General features: G+C 46.1%; 1 protein-coding gene across 1 annotated transcript in view; it reads right to left on the bottom strand.

Annotated features, from left to right (window-relative positions):
• Window positions 1-2,449: 2,449 nt before the first annotated feature.
• GIGYF2 (GRB10 interacting GYF protein 2) overlaps window positions 2,450-19,608 on the bottom strand; it is a 120,827-nt gene continuing 103,668 nt past the window's right edge. Inside the window, exons 21-27 of the mRNA XM_006866804.1 lie at window positions 19,156-19,278; window positions 11,555-11,785; window positions 11,252-11,457; window positions 9,929-10,083; window positions 8,080-8,264; window positions 6,607-6,754; window positions 2,450-2,517 (exon numbers count right to left, since the gene is read on the bottom strand). Coding sequence (XP_006866866.1) covers window positions 2,450-2,517; window positions 6,607-6,754; window positions 8,080-8,264; window positions 9,929-10,083; window positions 11,252-11,457; window positions 11,555-11,785; window positions 19,156-19,278 — 1,116 coding nt within the window. The remainder of the gene's footprint in view (window positions 2,518-6,606; window positions 6,755-8,079; window positions 8,265-9,928; window positions 10,084-11,251; window positions 11,458-11,554; window positions 11,786-19,155; window positions 19,279-19,608) is intronic.

Below are 19,608 nucleotides of genomic sequence, written 5' to 3'. Positions count from 1 at the left end.
ACAGTGGTGACTCCTGAGGAAGTCCACAGTCACACAGCAAGTGTGACCCCCGAGACTACTGGGAAGGAGAGGCCAGCTCAGCACCACCTCCCTTGTGGAGAGCGCACGCCTGCAAACTGTCTGCTAAGTTGTTTCTCTTCATGAAAGTAACTGGAAACTGTGTACAAAACAAATATTCCAAAACTGAGGTATAGCTAAGGGAATTTGGAAATGAGCTTCTCAAAACAGATAAGCAAGCAGTGGCCCCGAGTCAGTGAATGAATGAGCAGAGAATGGGAGAGCGAGCAGAATCAAGGGAGACACAAACCATCACTCCTAGGGCCAAGTGGGAAATTCCACAAGGAGAAGCAAAGTCTCCTGGTCAAGCACATAGAATGTTCCATGACTGAAATGACTGTGATCTCCCCTAATGTGGCCACTCCACACCTGAGTTTTTTTTTCCCCCTGAGTAAACAGTCTAGTTTAGAAGGTGGAAGCAGGTTCTGGAGGGGCAGGAGCCGAGGGGGAGTGTCTGTGGGTGGGAGGGCAGGAGATGCCCCACAGGTGAGCAGGAAGGGGCACTTCTGACACTGTCAGAGAAAGACAGACATCTGGTCAAGCTCACCACCGGTGTTTACCTTGACCTCTCTGGTCTCTAGGACAGAGCCGGCCAGTGTTCGCAGGCCATGCCAGCTGCCATCTCCAGGTCCCGGGCACGCGTTTGCTTGGAGCTTTCCCACAGCAGGGAGGGACCATTTAATGCCAAACTTGTCTCCACCAAGGCAAGTACAGGAGGTTCACACAGACAGAGGACAACCAGGTTTTATTGAAGTTCTTTATTTTTCCTCCACGCTGGCAAAAGTTCCGAGGAAGCGTAAAGTTTTGTAAACATTTTAACTATCCCTCTTTCCCACCCCCTCCCCAGTTTTGAATTTACAAAGCAAAGGAGAGCCAGGTGTTCCAATTTGTAATGGTGCCCTGTCTCCTCATGCTATTCGATCCAAAAACTATATACACACGGTAGCAGTCTCTGTAGAGTTATTGTACATGTTTGGGACAGGAGGGAGGCAAGAAGGGATAGAATGGTGATCCAAATGAGAAAAACAGAAACCAAATAAAATCATCCCAAACCAAACTGCTCTCAGAGCAACTCTCAGCCCCCGTGGGTGCTGAGAACAGGAGGAAAAGGTGCTGCGCACGGAGCCATCTGACCCCGGGACAGTTGTCCGACGGCTCCAGCCCCCAGTGGGATTGGCAATCCCGGAGCTGGTCTTTGAGGGGCTGGTGGAGACAGGAGGAGCATCTGCTGGACCATGTTTCTACCTGAAGCAAAGGGGTGCGAGGAGGCCACCAGAAGAAGCCAGAGCGAGTGAGCGTCTCCTCTGCCGTCGCCTCCCTTCCCCCCTCCGCCTCCCCTCACAGCCTCATCCTCATAGTGGTTTCTACAGGCAAGTTGTGCACGTTCTTTTTGCAAAAAAGACAACTTGCTATTCCATAAATCTCTTGACAAAACCTTTTTAGGAACCACAGTAAGACACACACACAGTGCTCTGAGGAACCAGACAACATTCTGAGCTTTTATCAGAGGAAAAGTTTATCCCTATCCAAAATGAAATTATACAAATTCATACATATGGTAAAGATTCTAGCTGCCTCTTAAACGAGACAAATTTTCAGCAGAAGGGCCCAAACAAACTGGTCCTAGTCCTCTGAAGTAAAAATATTTATGGAAAAAAATCAGTTTTTTGTAAGAAAGAAAAATTAAGAATAAGTCTCTCTCCCAGGCCACAGGGTCTCCTTCGTCCAAGCAGGTGGGAGTACACTAGGGAAGAGACCACCCGCTTGGAAGCCGCTATCTAATGAAGAAAAACACGAATCCTTTCTCTGAAAGGATCCTCAGAAAGAACAGGCAAAGGGGTCCTCAAACCATCCAAGCTAAACTCCACCCACTGGGGGGGACTCGTGGATGCAATCCCAAAGTTAGCTATGGCAACACCGGGTGGACGGGGCAAGCTTTGCCCGCCTTGGCGGACACCGTCACCACAGTCCACCGGCTTCCTTGGTGCTGTCAACCAAGCAAGGTCTGTTGAGCATGAACTCTCTTCACGATTGCACCAGAGAGACCCCCTTGCCCTGGAGGGGATGAGGAGGAAGAAAGTGACAAGAGAAGGACGTGGCAGATCCCAACTCTCTCTGGGGGACAGTTGATGGAAATCACGGCACAGGAAACACGTGCTGCCCAAAACCAGCCTTGTTGGGGGGCCTCCCAACTGCCACCCCCAAGATGAGACAGTCGGAGATGTTCACCAACAAAGACGGTTTCAGGAATCTTGGACCAAAAAGGCTACAAGGCAAGGTGAGGGGCTCTGTGGTCGGCTGCAGAGAATGGGAGGGGCTGATGCGAGAGCAGGGTCCAGAGGCAGGGTCCAGGATAGCAGACAAGAGAGGAAGGCCAGGCCACGGCACGTGCTCAGTAGTCATCCACAGTCTCGATTTCGCCCATGTTGAGTCGCTCCGATGACGCGTTTACTGAAAAACCTGCAGGGGAGACCAGCTGTGAGGGACACCGCAGATGCCAGTCAGTGTGGCTTGGGTCTACAGGGGGTGGGGACTTTCAAACAGTGCCGGGAAAATGGGGTTAAAAGATCATGGGATTTTCCCACCAAATTCTTGAAACATCCTGTTTCTTGCTTAGAATATACCACAGGGATGAGAGAGAGAGAGTCAGAGAGAGAGAGAGTCAGAGAGAGAGAGTCAGAGAGAGAGAGTCAGAGAGAGAGAGAGAGAGAGAGAGTCAGAGAGAGAGAGAGAGAGGTTTGGGTTTTCACCTGGTATCTCTCTCAGGGTTCTGGCATAACCGGAAAAGAGAACAAACAAACCCATCATAGCTGCTTCAGGAGAACTGCACGCCACCACCAAAAGAAGTGGGAGTGCTGTGGGATAAGCACTGGACTGCTAACCATGTGGTCAGCAGTTCAAGTCCACCAGCCGCTCTAGAGGAGAAAGATGGGGCTTTCTGCTCCCATAAAGAAATACAGCCTCAGAATCCCTACACAGGGCAGCTCTAAGTCGGAACTGACCTGCAGCCACTAAGAAGAAGAAGCCCGAGGGAAGGCTGAGCAACGTCTGCAGAGTGTGGTATGCGTGAAAGCCACTCACGGTCAATACTCCTTTCAGCCCAGACTTACTTCCCCCAGCCCCTGGGAATGTTCAGGCAGGATGATTCAGGGAAGATGCACGAGGAGACCCTAGCAACCCAGACTCCTACCTCACAGAAGAGTGAGCAGTAAGATGGAAACGCTTCAACTCGTATCAGCAGCAATACCTAGGAGCCGCCAAACTAGTCTCTGGAAAACGGACAACGAGCTGCACAAAAGCACTGCTCACAGTCCTGCTGGTCTCGGAACTTCCACTGCCAGCAGGCCCAGGCGTGCGGCTTTTTAAAACTCTCCATCCATAAACAGAGATTTGGTAAAATCCACTGCCAGGAAGGCAATTCCAATCCATAGCTGCCTTACAGGAGCTTCAGCCTCATCTTTCTCCCTCTGAGTGGCTGGTGAGTTTGAACTGCTGACCCTGTGGTTAACATTCAAACGCTTACCCCACTGCGCCAACAGGGCTCTTTCCGAGATTGAGAAACGGTGCTATTAGAAAGGCCATTCTGAATGAGCTATTCGGCTCTGAATACAATTTCAAAGGCTTTTAGCCGTGGCTGTAATACCAAAACAGTAAGCAGGAGGTGCTGGCCAGCCTTAAAACCACTCTGTCCATTTTACTTGGGTTTCTCTACCCTCCCTTTGGGTTTTCACTGTTCAAGTTGTCAAACAAACACACATTTAAAATGTACCCAAACTAAACAACAACCACAAATAAAAGGCCTTACATAACCAAGAGTCAATTACACTGCATCCTCGACTCAAAAATACCATGATTTGAAAAAGTAAGCACTCCTATTTATCACGAAGGGAGCTGTGGGAGAGGCTGCCTTCAAGGTTTACTATATGGAGAGGCTGGGATTCCAAATCCTGCCCCGAGTTCTACTCCTTCCATGGTGTTCCCATGACCCACTAGACTTTTTTCCTTTGAAAACACTAAAAGGCTTAGTGTTCATATTTTTTGTAATTAACAGCTTAGTTAAATATAATGGGGGGGGGGGAGAGGGAGGGAAGACCGTCAAAAAGTTCATAGAAAAATGAAATGAAAATGTGAAATAGTTTCCCACAAACTTTTTGAAGGCTCCTTGAATATCTCACAGAATAGCAGATGAATGTGACAGAAACAATAATGAAGTCATATTACTGTTATAGACACTTTTCTCTAATGAGATTAATTTTGATTATGCAAAGATGAAGGGTGGAGGGCAACACTATTGCCCAGTGGGCTGGGCTCTCAACAGAACTGTTCTCTCGTTTACTGTCATTAGAGAAACAACCAGCTGGGCCTGGCTTCTCCCCACCTGACAGGGGGGAAGCTCTGAGCAGCCAAGAACCTAAGGCCAGAGGAGGAGGAAGCTCCCACTTGAGAGACTACAGTCTACAGTCCCCAAGAGCAGACTCCCTCTCCCAGGTGCAGGAGGGGTGCAAACACTGTTCTCAGAACGAAGTGCAGCTGGGCTCACAAAGGCCATGAAGGAGAGGCCATGAGGCTGGAGCTCCCTCTGCTGGCTAGTTTTAGAAGCTAAGGGTTCAAAGGACTTTTTTCTATGGGTCCTTGTGTTTTAAATTAGAACCTATCTTCTTTCCACGGGAAAACTTGTGACTAAGAGATATTTTATTGTTGCTGTTGTTAAAGGCTGTGAGTCGGTTCCAACTCACAGCAACCCTTAGAGGGTTTCAAAGGAGCAGCTGGTGGGTTTGAATCGCCAACCTTACAGTCCCGCGCATTACCCTGCAGTGCCTCTAAAAACAGATAGAGGAGTCTTGGTGTGGCACTGTAGGATAAGCACTGGATCGCAAACCACAAGATCAGCGGTTCAAACGCAACAGCTGCTTCTTGGAAACCCTATGAAGAAAACAGAACAGGTTGCAATGAGTCGGAACCAACTTGATGGTCCACACGAACAAAAACGAATCATACACAGAACTAAGAAGGTAAAGGGCAGAATGCAGCAATCCTCAGGGAAACTTCCAGAGGGCAGTTTAGCTACACAGAAATCTTCATAAAAGGGTCCACATAACCACAACCTATCCAGTTTTCCTCCCTGGTCTGTATGGCAGTTTTATGTCTCTGTGAACTGAGCCGGTTTCGTTTTCTTCCACCTGAAGACACCTGGATTCCTTACACTCTATTCCTACTATGGCCTTGGAGAGGCTTCCAAGTCCCCTTCCTCCTAGATCTGCGGTGGGAGACAGTGTCAGGTACAAAATTTACCTCTGAAGAGCTTCACTCACTGTTGGAGAAGTCTCCCTAGACAAGCCAGGTTCTCCCACAGCTTCCTGGGGCTGGGAGCTGTCTGTGCTAGAATACACAGGAGACTTTGACATCTACACACACCCATTCCAGTCACCACTGTAGGACATATTTGACAATTCCACCTGTCCTCAATCAGTGATGACCCTGAAGCAGGCAGAAGAAGGAAACAGAATTTCACCAGATTTCTATGCTAAATTTTTGTCCCTCTTGTTTTCTTCAACATGAGACACAGCTGAACCTACTGCATGTGGTGGGGATTCCCAGGGCATCTCTGCTTTAGGTCTTGCTGTCCTTCCTCCAGGAGCCTGCTCACTGTCCAGGGTTCATCAGTTTAGCAATGGCAACACCATCCATCCTGTCTCTGCAGCCAGAAACCTTGTCGAATTGGCTGGAGCCCCGTTTCTGAAATCCACCTAACTCCCTTCTATCCCAGCAGCACACCTGCTACAAGCCACCTGTGCCTCTCCACGTCTCCTGCAGCTTGCTAACATCCCAAACTGCCAACCTGCCCGTTCCTCTTTCAGAGAGCATGGTTGTAGTACAGCCTGTGGATTTTGCATTCATACGCTGAGAATCATTTTCATCTCATCTTTCTCTGAGAATAATGTTGCGAGGCCCATTAAGGCAACATGGGCAGCCCAGCAGCTACACCCACCCAGGCTGTATATGATCCTAAATACCGTCCGTCAGCCCTCCTGCCTGTCTCTGCAACCCCAACACAAGTGTCAATCTCCCCATGCAGCTGCTCCGTCTGTAGAAACTAGGCCGATAAGCCTGCTCCAGAAGCCCAGCTCCACTCCCAGCAGCAGTGGGCTCCAGGGAAAGGGCCAAGCCTCTGGGCTATCTGAGAGCCGTACGACAGGTGCATGGAGAGCATCAAGTTCCAGCTCTCTTCTGTGCACATCTGACGAGAGTCACAGTCTGTTTCCAGCCAACTCGCTCCTACAGTTTAAACTGTAGCACCACTAACATTAGTGCCCAGCCACACTGAAAAGCCCTGTAGGGAAATTCATACTCACCCAGAAGAATGCCTTAGAGCTCACATTCCACACAGTATTCCACTGACTTCCTTCCTTCCCACTGGACAGGAAGTGTCCAGTCAAACTAGCTCCTTACTTGCAGCTGACTGGAACTCGGGGACCCACATACATACAATACCCTCCTTGATCACCTGTGTGTGCCCAACACCTAGAGATACTTCAGGCCTGTGCTCACCTAATAAACTGGGATCTGCTCGGACCATCTTCTGCTTTTTTTTCTTCTTGCCACTCTGTACGGCTTCAAAGTTGGATTGTTGGTTGTTGCTTTGATTGGTCTGAAATACTGAATGGAGTGTACTGTGGTTCATCCCCCACACAGAATCCTGTGAGATAAGACAGCAGAAGGGAAATGATAAGTGAGGAAGCGGTGCTAATAGAAACAGTTGTTTTATCCTCACATGACCAAGTGATGTTTTCTTTAAAAACAGAAAGCTTAGCATGTTCTAGAAATAATAAGACAAGAAAGTGGTCATTGAGCCACCATTTTCCTTCATCTCTGATATTTCACTCTAGCAGTAAGTGCTGCCAAGGCCTGTCTGGTAACTGTCTAGGCTCCTCTAGTGCATATGGGGATGTGACAGGGATCTCTGCACCCAGCCAACTGACACACCTCTCTTCCTCCAAACCAAAAGCTCCTCTGTCCCCTGGCCCCTGAGAGAGAGAGGAGGATGGGCTATAGAACACCGGTAGCATGTTGTCAAACAAGGTTCACATCACACACTGCCCACCTACTGGCAATAGCTGAAGGGATCCGGCCCCCAAATACCATCCCAGAACACTTGCTACCACCTGAGAAGAAAAAAAGTTTCACTAAGAAACTTAGTGCACCAGTCGTGCATATTTACCAGATCTTATGAAAGCAACTCATTGGGAACTGGAATCAACTCCAATGAGCCAGCTGAGAGCTGACGGCTGAGGGCAGAGGGCAAGGGAGCTGAGAAAGCAGTGAGGAGAGCTGGCTCTGCTGAGCCTCCACCTGCTGCCCCACCACACGGGGGCGCCACTCCTCAAGCACCAGTGCCTTCTGTATGCTGTACACAGTCGGTGCCCGTGACGTTTAAGGTCACTTTCCTCATGCTTGCGACAGTGCTTACAGCTTTCCTGTCGGCCATCCACATAAGCAATGTAAAACCTGGTGGTTGTAACACACCCATAGAAGTATGTTTCGAGGACTGGTTATTTCTAACAGAAATAATGGAACTCAAGGCTATGAATATTCTTTAGCATTTCCAAGAGCCTAGCCAACTTCTTTTTCAGGAAAAGTGTACATTGTTATAGCTCCCTCACCAACATACGCCAGGTTGGACCCAGTCCCCGGGCCAGCAGGTCTCCTGCACTAGAGCCAGGGATCACACACTCATGTGGTTAGAACTATTCAGAGCTAACGGGTGGGTCTCCAAGGGTGGAGATGGTGATCTGATTAAAGCACATATAGTTGGAACTGACTCCATGGTACTTAACAACAACAACAACAACAGGACTTTAGAAAGCGGACACTGCCATGCCCACTACAGAATGAATGGCTGTATTTTCTATGCACACAAGGGGCACCTCTGTCTTAGTTTGCACATCTCTGGTCCCGTGGCATTGACAAGTACTGAGACTCCCTCACTCCTGGAGGTGGCGCCCTCACACCTCACCCTCATACCTGCGGCGGCGGCGGCGGTGGCTGCTGCTGCTGACGCTGTTGGTTAGCTTTCTGTTTGGCACGACGCTCGAGGAACTGCTTGGCAAACTCCTTGGCCTCTGAGGTGTCTCCTAAGTAGGCCCTGATATAATCATGGACTTCGTAAGGAGATTCTACTTCTTTCAGGAAAGAAACAAATGTAGGAACTGCAAGAGGGGTGGGGGAGAAGACACCAAGAGTAACCGTGAAATAGTGGTGTGCCACATAATAATACCACCAGCGTCGGTTTTCATGGCTACTCACACCTAATACCCAAGTTAATGGTGTACACATGACCAGTATGCTCACATACTGTATTCTAAGTGATCCTTACTCTAGAGACAGAAACCCCCACTACCACTGCAATGTCAACATTATTTGAAAACAGCACAAGATGTAGCACAGGTCTAACTTCACTCACTGTTATGGCTGATTAAAACCAGTGCTTGCCTAAAGCTGATTTAGGGGTTCAAGCTTTCTTTTATCGAATGCAATTAACATGTATTCTGTGCTGCAATGTGTGCTAGACACCACAACAGAGACTAAAGATACAGCCATCTCCTCTTGAAGCTTTGAATTCACCCAGAGCCATTTAAGAGAAATCAGATGGAACACACAAGCAGTGTGGCACAGAAGCAAAGTCCAAGTGTAAGAGATAAGACAGACATGGGATGAACACCTGACTCTGAAATTTTACTGGCTGTGTGACCTGGATGAGTTATACTAAACCATTCTGAGCCTCCGTTTCCTAGTTTATAAAATGGAGAGAACATCACCTATATTGTAAAGGTACCTTATAAAATCACTGCAAAAATAAACAAGGTTAACAAACATTAACCTCCAGAAAGTGCCAAGCCCATGGTCGGTGCTTACTTAATGTATGGCAGTTGCTGCTGTTAGGACTAATGTTTTCTCTTAGACTTCTAGACCATCAGGTGTCCACTCCAATGCTGCAGAAGAACCTTTCAGCCCCTGCAGGGCTCTGATTTTAATGGAGCCTTAATTTTAGGCAGGAGTCCCTGAGTGGTGCAGCCAACTGTTACCATGCTTGGCTGCTAACTGAAAGACGGGTGGTTCAAGTCTACCAAGGTGCCTCAGAAGACAAACCCAGCATTCGAATGTCAAAAAAAATCAGTCCTTGAAAACCCTGTGGACCAGAGTTCCATTCTCACATCAAGATGCTGCCATGAGTCGGAGCCAACTCGATGGTGACTGGTTTCATCCCAGAGCGAAGATACCAGAGGCAGACTTGTCCTCTTCATCTATAACGTGCCCAACCGGTTTCTGTACAGACTCTTGGACAGAGGGTGGGGCTCACTCCCGTGGAAGGCAGAGAGGACTGTGAGCAGCGAGCAAGTCTGTCTGGTCTGCCAGGTGTGCTAAACCCTTTTCATGATCACGTACTGACCACAGTTTTATCCTATACAAAGTCAGTCTAATTACTCTGTTGCCTGAGCTGCCCACCCACAACCCAGGGAGGACGGAGACACTGTCCTATCATCTGACCCTCCTCTTTCAGGCTGACTTTTCCCCACCATGACTTACTCTAGCCGGCACTGACGCTGTCCCTCACACAACGAGGAGGGTGTGCTATGGCCTCCTTTGTCCTGTATGTTGTTAAAGCTGCTTGAGATGGCGACCATCGAGAACCTAGTTGAGCTTAGCATCCCAGGACTCTTCTTACAGGAATACTACTAAAGCTCACAGTAGGGGTGGGACTTGACCTTGGCAGATTTCACCTTGTGAGGGCAGGCTCATTGCTCCAACCAGCCAGCCTCTCTGGAGGCCTGCCTCGCCATTCCACATGCTGGGGTCCCTCCCCAAGTCTTACCATCCAAGTTATTTGCCGTATTAAGGGCATGAAGCATCTGTTCACACCACTGGGTAAATCCATCCTGGGCTTTATTTACTCCCTGAAAGAGCTTCAGCAACTTTTCTTCTTCTTCTACTTTCTTATTCTGCCGGTTAGACACACCTACAGATTTACTGAAGCAAAACAATAGGGCGATATTATATTCCCAGAATCTGTTACTATAATAATTATACTACAACACCATAAATAGAGAGTATCTTTGCAACACCGGATGACTGTCCAGTAATCCAATGAATGCTTGGCTCCAAAAATAAGAATTAAAAAAAAATTGAGTATTTGGATTTGGGACAGGGGAAGTCAGACTCAACCTCCCCTTAAAAATCTATCAGTAGGTTAAAACCTTCTAGCTTGTGATCATCACATTTCTATGTAAAAGAAATTATCATGCTCTTCCTAGGTACCCTTAAGTAAGTTGCTTAACTTTGGCTAAGCCTCAGTTTCCACATTTGTAAAATGGCAGTAGTGTCCCTGGAGGTTATTAAAGACCAAGAGTGCCTGGCAGAAATGTTCAATAAGCTGGCAGACACTGTGGCCCTCACTTTAGAAAAAGTGATCTAACAACTACCCTACCATTTATTAAGCAGTTCCTATGTGCCAGGCACTTCACATGCATTCCCTGTAATTGGTACAGTCACATGCCCGTACGTTCTCATGAATGTCTTCATTTTACAGATGAGGGAACTGAGGCTCAGAGAGGTTCCGTCCTGCCCAAGGTCACACAGCTACAGTGGGAGTGCTGGGGCTTGCACTCCTGTAGTTGATACCAACCACACTGCACACAGAGGAGAGGAAGGTGAAGGTGCACACCAGTTACTACTTCACTGCCGGAGTCGATCCACGTCAGGGCAGCACAGCAGAGCTCATGAGGGGCTTCCCAAAGCTCATGGAAAAATAGACTGGAGTCATCTTGAAGTTTTCCACAAACTTTCTGAAGCCCCTCGTATAACATTCGTTATAGTATTATAGTATAAATAGCATATAAATTCAGAAAGCATGCCAAGACCTAGAGACTACGTTAGAGAAATGTTTGACAACAGAAAGAGTACCCGACCCCTATGATTTAGGGAGTACCTTGTGCGAGGCCATGAACTAAGCACTCAGCAGCAGAAACATTCTCAGAGGAGCCCCAAGAAGTAACACGTGTGTATTTCTACAGTGAAGAAAGTACCCGCCCCAACTCTGGCTTCCTGGGCTTGGACAAACATAAACTAAAGAACTTCCTGCCCCCAAACCAAAAACCCCACACAGCAAGGAGCAGTGGCTTGATCACACTGAGCCTACCTGAGACTGGTGTTGTTTTTATTTTTATTGGTTGAATTCCTAGGTCCCACCTCTTTCACAGCATCATCCCAGAATCCCATGTTGGAATTTTTGGTGTCGGCATTACTCCAGATACTACTGACCAGGTCTGATGCCCACTGGGTCGGGGGACCTGTATTTATAGATCCCCAAACAGAATTCCCAATGCTGGTATGCAGGTTGGAATGCTGTTAAAGAAACAGATACCATTTTATGCCGTTAAACCACTGGAAACACTGAAAGACAAACAGCCCACGGGCTGACAGTTTGGGAGGATGGACCCACCGTGGTACTCCGGGCTCGACTTGGCTGCTGCGGCTGCTGCTGCTGCTGCTGCTGCTGCTGCTGCTTCTGCATCTGCCTGGCCTCTTCCTGCTGTATCTCCAGGAGGGACTTGGTGGTGCCTGCAGGCTTGCTGACATTGCCCCAGCCTGACAGTTTCTGCTGTTGCTGCTGCTGCTGCTGCTGCTGCTGCTGCTGGAGCGCTTTCATCAGCTCCCTCTGCTGGCGCCTTTGCTGCGACACAAGCACAAAAAGCAGCTCAGCATTCCCATTCTCAGACAACAGCTCCCCTAAGCCTAAGCCTAAGCCTAACCCACTAGCCTAATGGAGAGCAAAGACACTGTGGTGGTAGTGTGCTGTGGAGTCAGTTCCGACTTGCAGCCTGTATAAGGTTTCCGACGCTGTCAATCTTTATGGGAGCAGAAAGCCTCATGTTTCTCCTGCAGAACAGCTGGTAGTTTCCAACTGCTGACCTTGAGGTTAGCAGCCCAATTCGTAACCACTACGCTACGTCAGTTCCTTGCAAAGACACTGTAGCTACATACAATGATATAAAACACGACCGAGTTCATTCTTCTGGTGCAAATAAAGGTGGAAATTGTCAGAGGGATCAAAATCAGGATTTACTTCTTAAAAATTAAGTGGAGCTTTTGGTTAAACAGAAATTAAGTTTCCTAACAACACCCCACAAAATGAAATAAAATGCATATAGCTGAAAAAAAGAGTAAATTTAAAGTTACGGAGAGAGAAAACAAGGTCGATCTAAAAGGTGATAATCACGTAAATAATACTAACCATTGTAATAAGCAAAAATAAAATGAAGTAAAGCCACTGGAGGGGAGTCAATTTCATCTCATAGTGACCTATAGGTCAAGGTGAAGAGGCTGGTGGGTTTGAACCACCAACCTTATGGTTAGCAGTGACATGCTTAACTCACTGGACCACCAGGGTTCCTTATATAAAAGACCCACTAAATTGATATATAAACAAAAAGACCCCCACTTGTCTGTCAGTTTGTCGTACTATGGTGGTTTGCTTATTGCGGTGTTTCTGGAAGTTATGCCTTGGCGGTATTTTAAATACCAGGAGGGGCAACCATGGTGGACAGGTTTCAAATGAGCTTCCAGATGAAGACAGGCTAGGAAGAAGGAGAAACAACCTACTTTCGAATATTTAATCACTGAAAACCTTATGAATAGCAGTGGAACACTATCAGATAGCACCATAATATTGTCAAATACAGTGCCAGAAGATGAGCCCCTCAGGTTGGAAGGCACTCAAAACGCGACTGGGAAAGAGCTGCCTCCTCAAAGTAGAGTTGACTGTGATGACGTGAATGGTTTGGGACCTTCAGTTGCTGATGGAGCAAAACTGAGAATGAAGAGAAACAGTTGTAAACATCCATTAAAAATCAGAACATGGAATTCACCAAGTCTGAATCTAGGAGAATTGGAAACTGCCAAAAATGAAATGGAATGCAAAAACATTGATATCCTAAGCATTAGTGAGCTGAAATGGACTGGTATTGGCCATTTTTAATCTGACAATCACATGGTTTACTATGCCAGAAATGACAAACTGAAGAGGAATAATGTCTCATTCATCATCAAAAAGAACACATCAAGATATGTCTTGATGCCCAACACTGTCTGTGATAGGATAATATCCAAATGCCTATAAGGAAGACAAGTTAATAACACTATGATATAAATTTACGCATCAACCACTAAAGCCAGCAATGATGAAATTAAAGAATTCTACCAACTTCTTCAGTCTAAAATTGATCAAACATGCAATCAAGATGTATTGATAATTACTGGTGATTGGAATGCAAAGGTTGAAAATAAACAGGAAGGATCAGTAGTCAGAAAACATGGGCTTGGTGATAGAAACGATGCAAGACCAATGATTTCTTCATTATAAATACCGTTGCTTTTTTAAAACAACATAAAAGATGACTGTATACATGAAGCTCACCAGATGGAATACACAGAAATCAAACTGACAACATCTGTGGAAATACACAGTGGAAAAGCTCCGTATCATCAGCCAAAACAAGGCCAAGGACAGACTGTGAAATAGACCCTCAATTGTTCATATGCAAATTCAAGCTGAAACTGAAGAAAATTAAATCAAGTCCACAAGAGCCAAAATATGACCCTGAACAAACCCATCTTTGATGCATTAGACACTGACGACCGAAGACCAAGAGCACTGTGGGATGACATCAAGAACATATGGAGGAAAGCAAAAGGTCATTAAGAAGACAGCAAAGAAGTAAAAACCAAAATGAATGTCAGAAGCGATTCTGAAACATAATCTATAGTGTAGAGTTGCTAAAGCAAATGGAAGAAAGGTAAAAAGACTGAATGGAAAATTTCAAAGAGCAGCTTGAGAAGACAAAGTTAAATACTACAACAAAATTTGCAAAGACCTAGAGTTAGAAAACCACTCAGCATTTCTCAAGCTGAAGGGACTGGAAAAAAAAATTCAAACCTCTACTTGTGCTATTGAAGGATTCTATAGGCATCCTGGTGTGGTACAGAGGGTTAATGTGCTGGACTGCAAGGTCAGTTTGAACCGCAAAGTTGGCAGTTCAAGCTCACCAGCTGCTCCTTGAAAACCCTATACAGGGTTGCTGTGAGTCAGAACCGACTCAAAGGCACTTCACACAACAACAACAACATGGGCAAAACATTGAATGATGATGCAGGAAGCAACAAAAGATGATGGAAAGAACACACAGAGTCACTGTACCAAAAAGAAATGGTCGATGTTCCACCATTTCAAGAGGTAGCATACGATCAAGAGGCTAAGGGAAGTAGTCTAAGGCGCACTGAAGGCCCTGGGAAAGCCCAAGCTTCCAGGACTTGAAGGGCTACCAACTGAACTCTTTCAACAAAGTGATGGAACACTGGAAGCACTCACTCTTCTATGAGAAGAAATTTGGAAGACAACTGAGTAGAAAAGATCCACATTTGTGCCCAGTCCAAAGGGAGGTGACTCAATGGAATGTGGAAGACATTGGGCAATATTATTAATACCTCTTACAAGTAAAGGTTTTCTGAAAATAATTTAAAAACAGTTGTAAACACACATTGACAAGAGACCTGCCAGAGGCTCCAGCCTGATTCACACAAGGCCATGAAACGAGGGATATCATTGCTGATGTCAGGTGCATCTTGTCAGAAAACAGAGAATATCAGAAAGTTGTTTACCTGTGCTTTACTAACTATACAAAGGCTTTTGATTATGTGGATCATGATAAACTATGGACAACACTGTGGAGACTGAGTATTCTGGAACACTACATTGTGCTCATGAGGAACCTGTACATGGACCAGAGGCAGTTGTTTGAACAGAACAATGGTTTAAAATTAGCAAAGGCATGTGTCAAGGTTGTATTCTTTCACCATACTTATTCAATCTGTATGCCAATTACAAAATCCCAGAAATTGGATTATTTGAAGAAAAATGTGGCATCAGGATTGGAGGAGGACTCATTAACAACCTGCAATATGCAGATGATACAACCTCGTTTGCTGAAAGCGAAGAGGGGTTAAAACACTTACTGATGAAGATCAAAGGCCATAGCCTTCGGTATGGATTTGCATCTCAGCGTAAAGAAAACAAAAATCCTCACCACTGGACCAATAAACAACATCCATATAAATGGATAAAAGATTGAAACTGTCACAAGACTTCATTTTGATCAGAGCATGTGACCATCAGACAATGAATAAGGAAGACCGTAGAACTGATGCATTTGCGTTAGTGTTGGAGGAGAATATCAAAAGTACCATGGACTGCCAAGATAACAAACCCATCTTTGCTGGAAGCAGCACAGAGTGTTCCTTGGGAAAAAGAGGAAGACCCTGTCCCCACAACTGGATGGACTGGTACAATGGCAGTAGCAATGGACTCTAACGTAGCCATGATTCTGAGGTTGGCACCGGACGGGACAGTGTTTAATTCTGTTGTGCACAGGGGTCGCTATGAGTCCGTACTGACTCAACGGCCCCTAACAACAGCAGCAGCCACAAGTTAATAGAGTTCTGATGTGACGCTGTAGGATAAACGCTGAACTAGCTGCAAGGTCAGTGGTTCCAACCTACCCGCTGCTCCTGGGAATCCTTCTACAGACAGAGTAGCTGTGAGTCGGGAACTGACTCAACAGAACTTAACTAAAGGAAAAAGAAGCTCAGGAACAGGCTGACTCATGCAAAAAGCTCAGGAATTGGGGTGCTGATTATTGTACACAGCAGGGTTCTGGCAAGGCTACCACCAAGACTGGCTGAGAACCATTAAGAAGGAACAGAAAGACCCCAGAGTGCTCTCCCAGTCCCCGTGGCAGAGAGCAGAGCTTCTCCTCTCTGAAGAGGCTAAATCCAAGAACACTTCTGCTTCTCCCCATCACAAGCTGACCTCCCAGTCAAGGGATGGGAGCATAAGTCCATGGGAAAGCTGACCAGTTCAAGAGCAAAGATATATCAATACCAAGAAATGAGGGGGTTTGCCCTATGCACAAAAACCCTTCCAAACATTTCTGCAGTGTTTTCTTTACTCTTCATCAGAAACAGGCAGCCCAGAACCAGCACACATTTGATGTGGACTTCTTCCAGGAAAGCCCAAGACCAAAACCAATGACAAAATTCAGTACAAACAAGACTAGGGCAAAAAGGAACCAGCTTTTAAGAACCCACCCAAACCCACTGTCATGAAGTTGATTCCAACTCACAGACTACATAGGGCTTCGAAAACCACGAATCTTTATGAGCGCGAAAACCCTCATCTTTCGTCCGCAAAGCAGCTGGCTGATTTGAACTGACGACCTGGTGGTTAGCAGTCCAGTGCTTATGCTACAGCACCACCATAGCTCCTTAGCTTTCAAGAAAGTGGTCAGTAACATCCTTAGAAGGGATGTGAAGTAGTCAATGAAACAAAAAGAATGTAGAAAAAGAAACATTTAGAGACAATTAGGCCTCCAGCAAATTTAAATTAAGATGACATACATTAAAAGTTCAGCAGAAGCTAGGAAGAGAAAATGAATGTTCCATTAAGAAAACTATTTTGTTGTTATGTCCCATCGAGTCAGTTCCAACCCATAGCGACCCTGTATAGAGTTTCTGAGGAGCAGCTGGTGACCTTGAACCACCGACCTTGCAGTTCAAATGGCTTTGCAATCTGATGCATTAACCCACAGCGCCACACCAGGACTCAGAATCAGTCCAGAGGGGTTACATAAAAATATATCAAGGGGAGGGAATTTCCGGCCCACAGGCCATATGTTGTTAAGTGCCATCCAACTCATAGCGACCCTGCACAGGGTTTCCAAGGAGCAGCTGAAGTTCAGTCCAGTGCTTTATCCCACAGTACCAAACCAGGACTCCAGCTGTCACACTAGAGGTGAGTTAATCAAATATTTGACCAAATATAGCAGGCTAATTTTTATGTTGAAAAGTTTGTTTGGTTGAATGGTGTTATAAATTTTGGCAGAATAAAGGTTCCCCACCGCTGTTCTGGAGTCCTGGTGTAGCACTGTGAGTTAATGCACTGGACTGCAAGATCAGTTTGAACTGCAAGGTTAGAGGTTCAAGCTCACCAGCCGCTCCTCAGAAATCCTATTCCAGGTTGCTGTAAGTTGGAACCAACTTGACGACACCTAACACCAACAATAACAACAAGCTGTTCTAAAGGGACCTGCAAATGAGGGGCATTCCAAAAATACAGAGTGCCGGGAGAGCATTAAGCAGAGCACATCCTGACTGAACAGCGTAGAGGGTTCTGGGAAAGATGTCTCCAGGTAACAAACACAATGAAATGATCTTAAGTTCCTGAGGCGGGAACCAGGTATTAGTGACATAGAGTTTCTGAAGAGTGTGGGGAGACGTAAAGGCTCAAAAAACATTTACCAACCCACCCCAAAAAAAAAAAAAAAAGCTAAAGAGGATAGAGAGAAACACTGTTAACTGATGATACATGGAGGGGATAATAATCCATGTAATGAAACAAGCTACATGAATGGTTGAATGTGAAGCTGATGATGTGCCCTGTAAACTTTCACTCAATCCAAAATAAAAACATTTAATAATAATAATAATAATAATAAACATTTATCAAAGGCAAATAAATAAGAGGCGTTTGTTAACGTCTCACCAGAGAAGTTACTAAGAAGACCCATGGGTTCCCACTCTGATCCCCATGGTTACTGCTTTTTGTTCAGCAAAGACCCAAATGACTGAACCAACTTGTAGCTTATAATAAGGGCTGCTCTACTCTGCATCTGTTTGCTGCCAGCCTTTCAGAAGGAGCTGCTGTTTTAAGAAGGCGGGACTAAGGTGCAGAAACGCTGTGGTCACTGGTGATGCTCTCTGTAGTCAGCACCTCCGTGTCTCACGACCATTCTGTCCCATAAGAACTTTCTTCAGAGAGGTCCTCCCGGATTACACTCTGTCACAATGGACACTCCTAGCACCACAAGTCCTAAGCTCACTAGCTCCTCCCAGGCCTTATGCTTCACTTAGTTCTCCTGACTGCCTCCCCTCTGCGCTAAGAAAGCCTTCTTCTGTCTGCTTTCATCTCAGTTCTATCCCCAGATACAACCAAGTCGAGACCTAGTCAAGATCTACAGCATGAATGAATGAACAAATGAATGGGGCACCTAATGGCATGCTGATCCAAACCTTGTCTCCTGGTAAGGACCGCCATCTTGACTCTGTATTTTTGTCTGTCACTCCTTGGCATCCTGACTAACGTAAACTAGACAATTATCAACTTAAAAGCAGAGGTACTTTGTCATATTGATCTTTTTAGGTTAGTCAGGAAACCCAATATAGAGAAAATTGTACTCTGTACTTTAAACACCCAATTTATAAGAGAATTGTTGTTGTTGTTGTTATGTGCCGTGGAGTCGGTTTCAACTCATAGCGACCCTATAAGAGGGTTTCCGAGGCTGTAAATCTTTACCGGAGCAGAAAGCCTCATCTTTCTCCCATGGAACAGCTGGGAGTTTCAAACTGCTGACCGTGAGATTAGCAGCCTGATTTGTAACCACCACGCTACCAGAGCTCCTTTTACAATATGTTGCAAAAAACTCCCCCATAATTTTAAACAACCCATGTAACTTTACTTGTGAGTTATTCTTGAGAGCAGTGGTAAAATGTTCCGGTAAACATGAACATTTGTGCTACCCAATTTTAATGTCATTCCTATGAGATCCTCCATGTTGGTCAGAGGAGGGAGTGGTGTTTCACCTTTCATTGCTAGACATGGGGTCAATTCCCAGCAAACATAACTATAGACACGGGGTCAAATCCCAGCAAACATAACTATCTGTGGTGGTTTGTGTGCTGGTTTCATGCTGGACAGGTTTGCACGGAGTTTCCGGACTAAGACAGACCAGGAAGAAAACTCTAAATCTACTTGCAAAAACCAGCCAACGGAAGCCGTATGTATCACAAGGGCTCGTGGTCAGTGGCACAGGACTGGGCAGTACCTTGTTCCACTGCGTGTGGGGTCGGCATTTGTGCGTGACCAAAGAAGCCAGCCAAGTGTGACAGAAGTCACTTTCTTCAGTAACCAGAACCTCCTACTGTGAAACTGACCTCGTCGCGAAGCTGCCGCTCTCGTTCTTCTTCGAGCTTTTGGATCTCAGCCAGGGAGAGCGTGGCCTGTGACTGACAAGTCGCTGTACTAGACTGCTGGCCCCACGTGGAAGACGAAGGAAGCTAACAAGAAAGGAAGACAAAAGAGTTCATGAGAGCAGGCTGGCAGGAGACAATGGAGCAACACTGCGGTATGCACAGTTGGCTCGTTCGGATCCCCTCAACTCCCTCTACAACATCCAATTTCAGTTTCCTTTCCCATGAGATTCTCATGTGACTTTTGCTGCCTGAATTTCTGTCACAGTCCCAAACCTAACATGGTCTTTAAAAATGTAGGCTACAACGGACACACTTATATTCGATCTATCAATCCAAAAGAGGATTGCAAATATGCTGTACCTGGCACTGACATACAGAGCACTAGACATCCAATAAAGACAAAGGAGTACATAA

This window comes from Chrysochloris asiatica, unplaced genomic scaffold (assembly GCF_000296735.1).
Source record: "Chrysochloris asiatica unplaced genomic scaffold, ChrAsi1.0 scaffold00096, whole genome shotgun sequence".
Classification (NCBI taxonomy): Eukaryota; Metazoa; Chordata; class Mammalia; order Afrosoricida; family Chrysochloridae; genus Chrysochloris; species Chrysochloris asiatica.
Note: the sequence above shows the minus strand (reverse complement) of the source record. Positions and strands in the feature narration are given on the sequence as shown.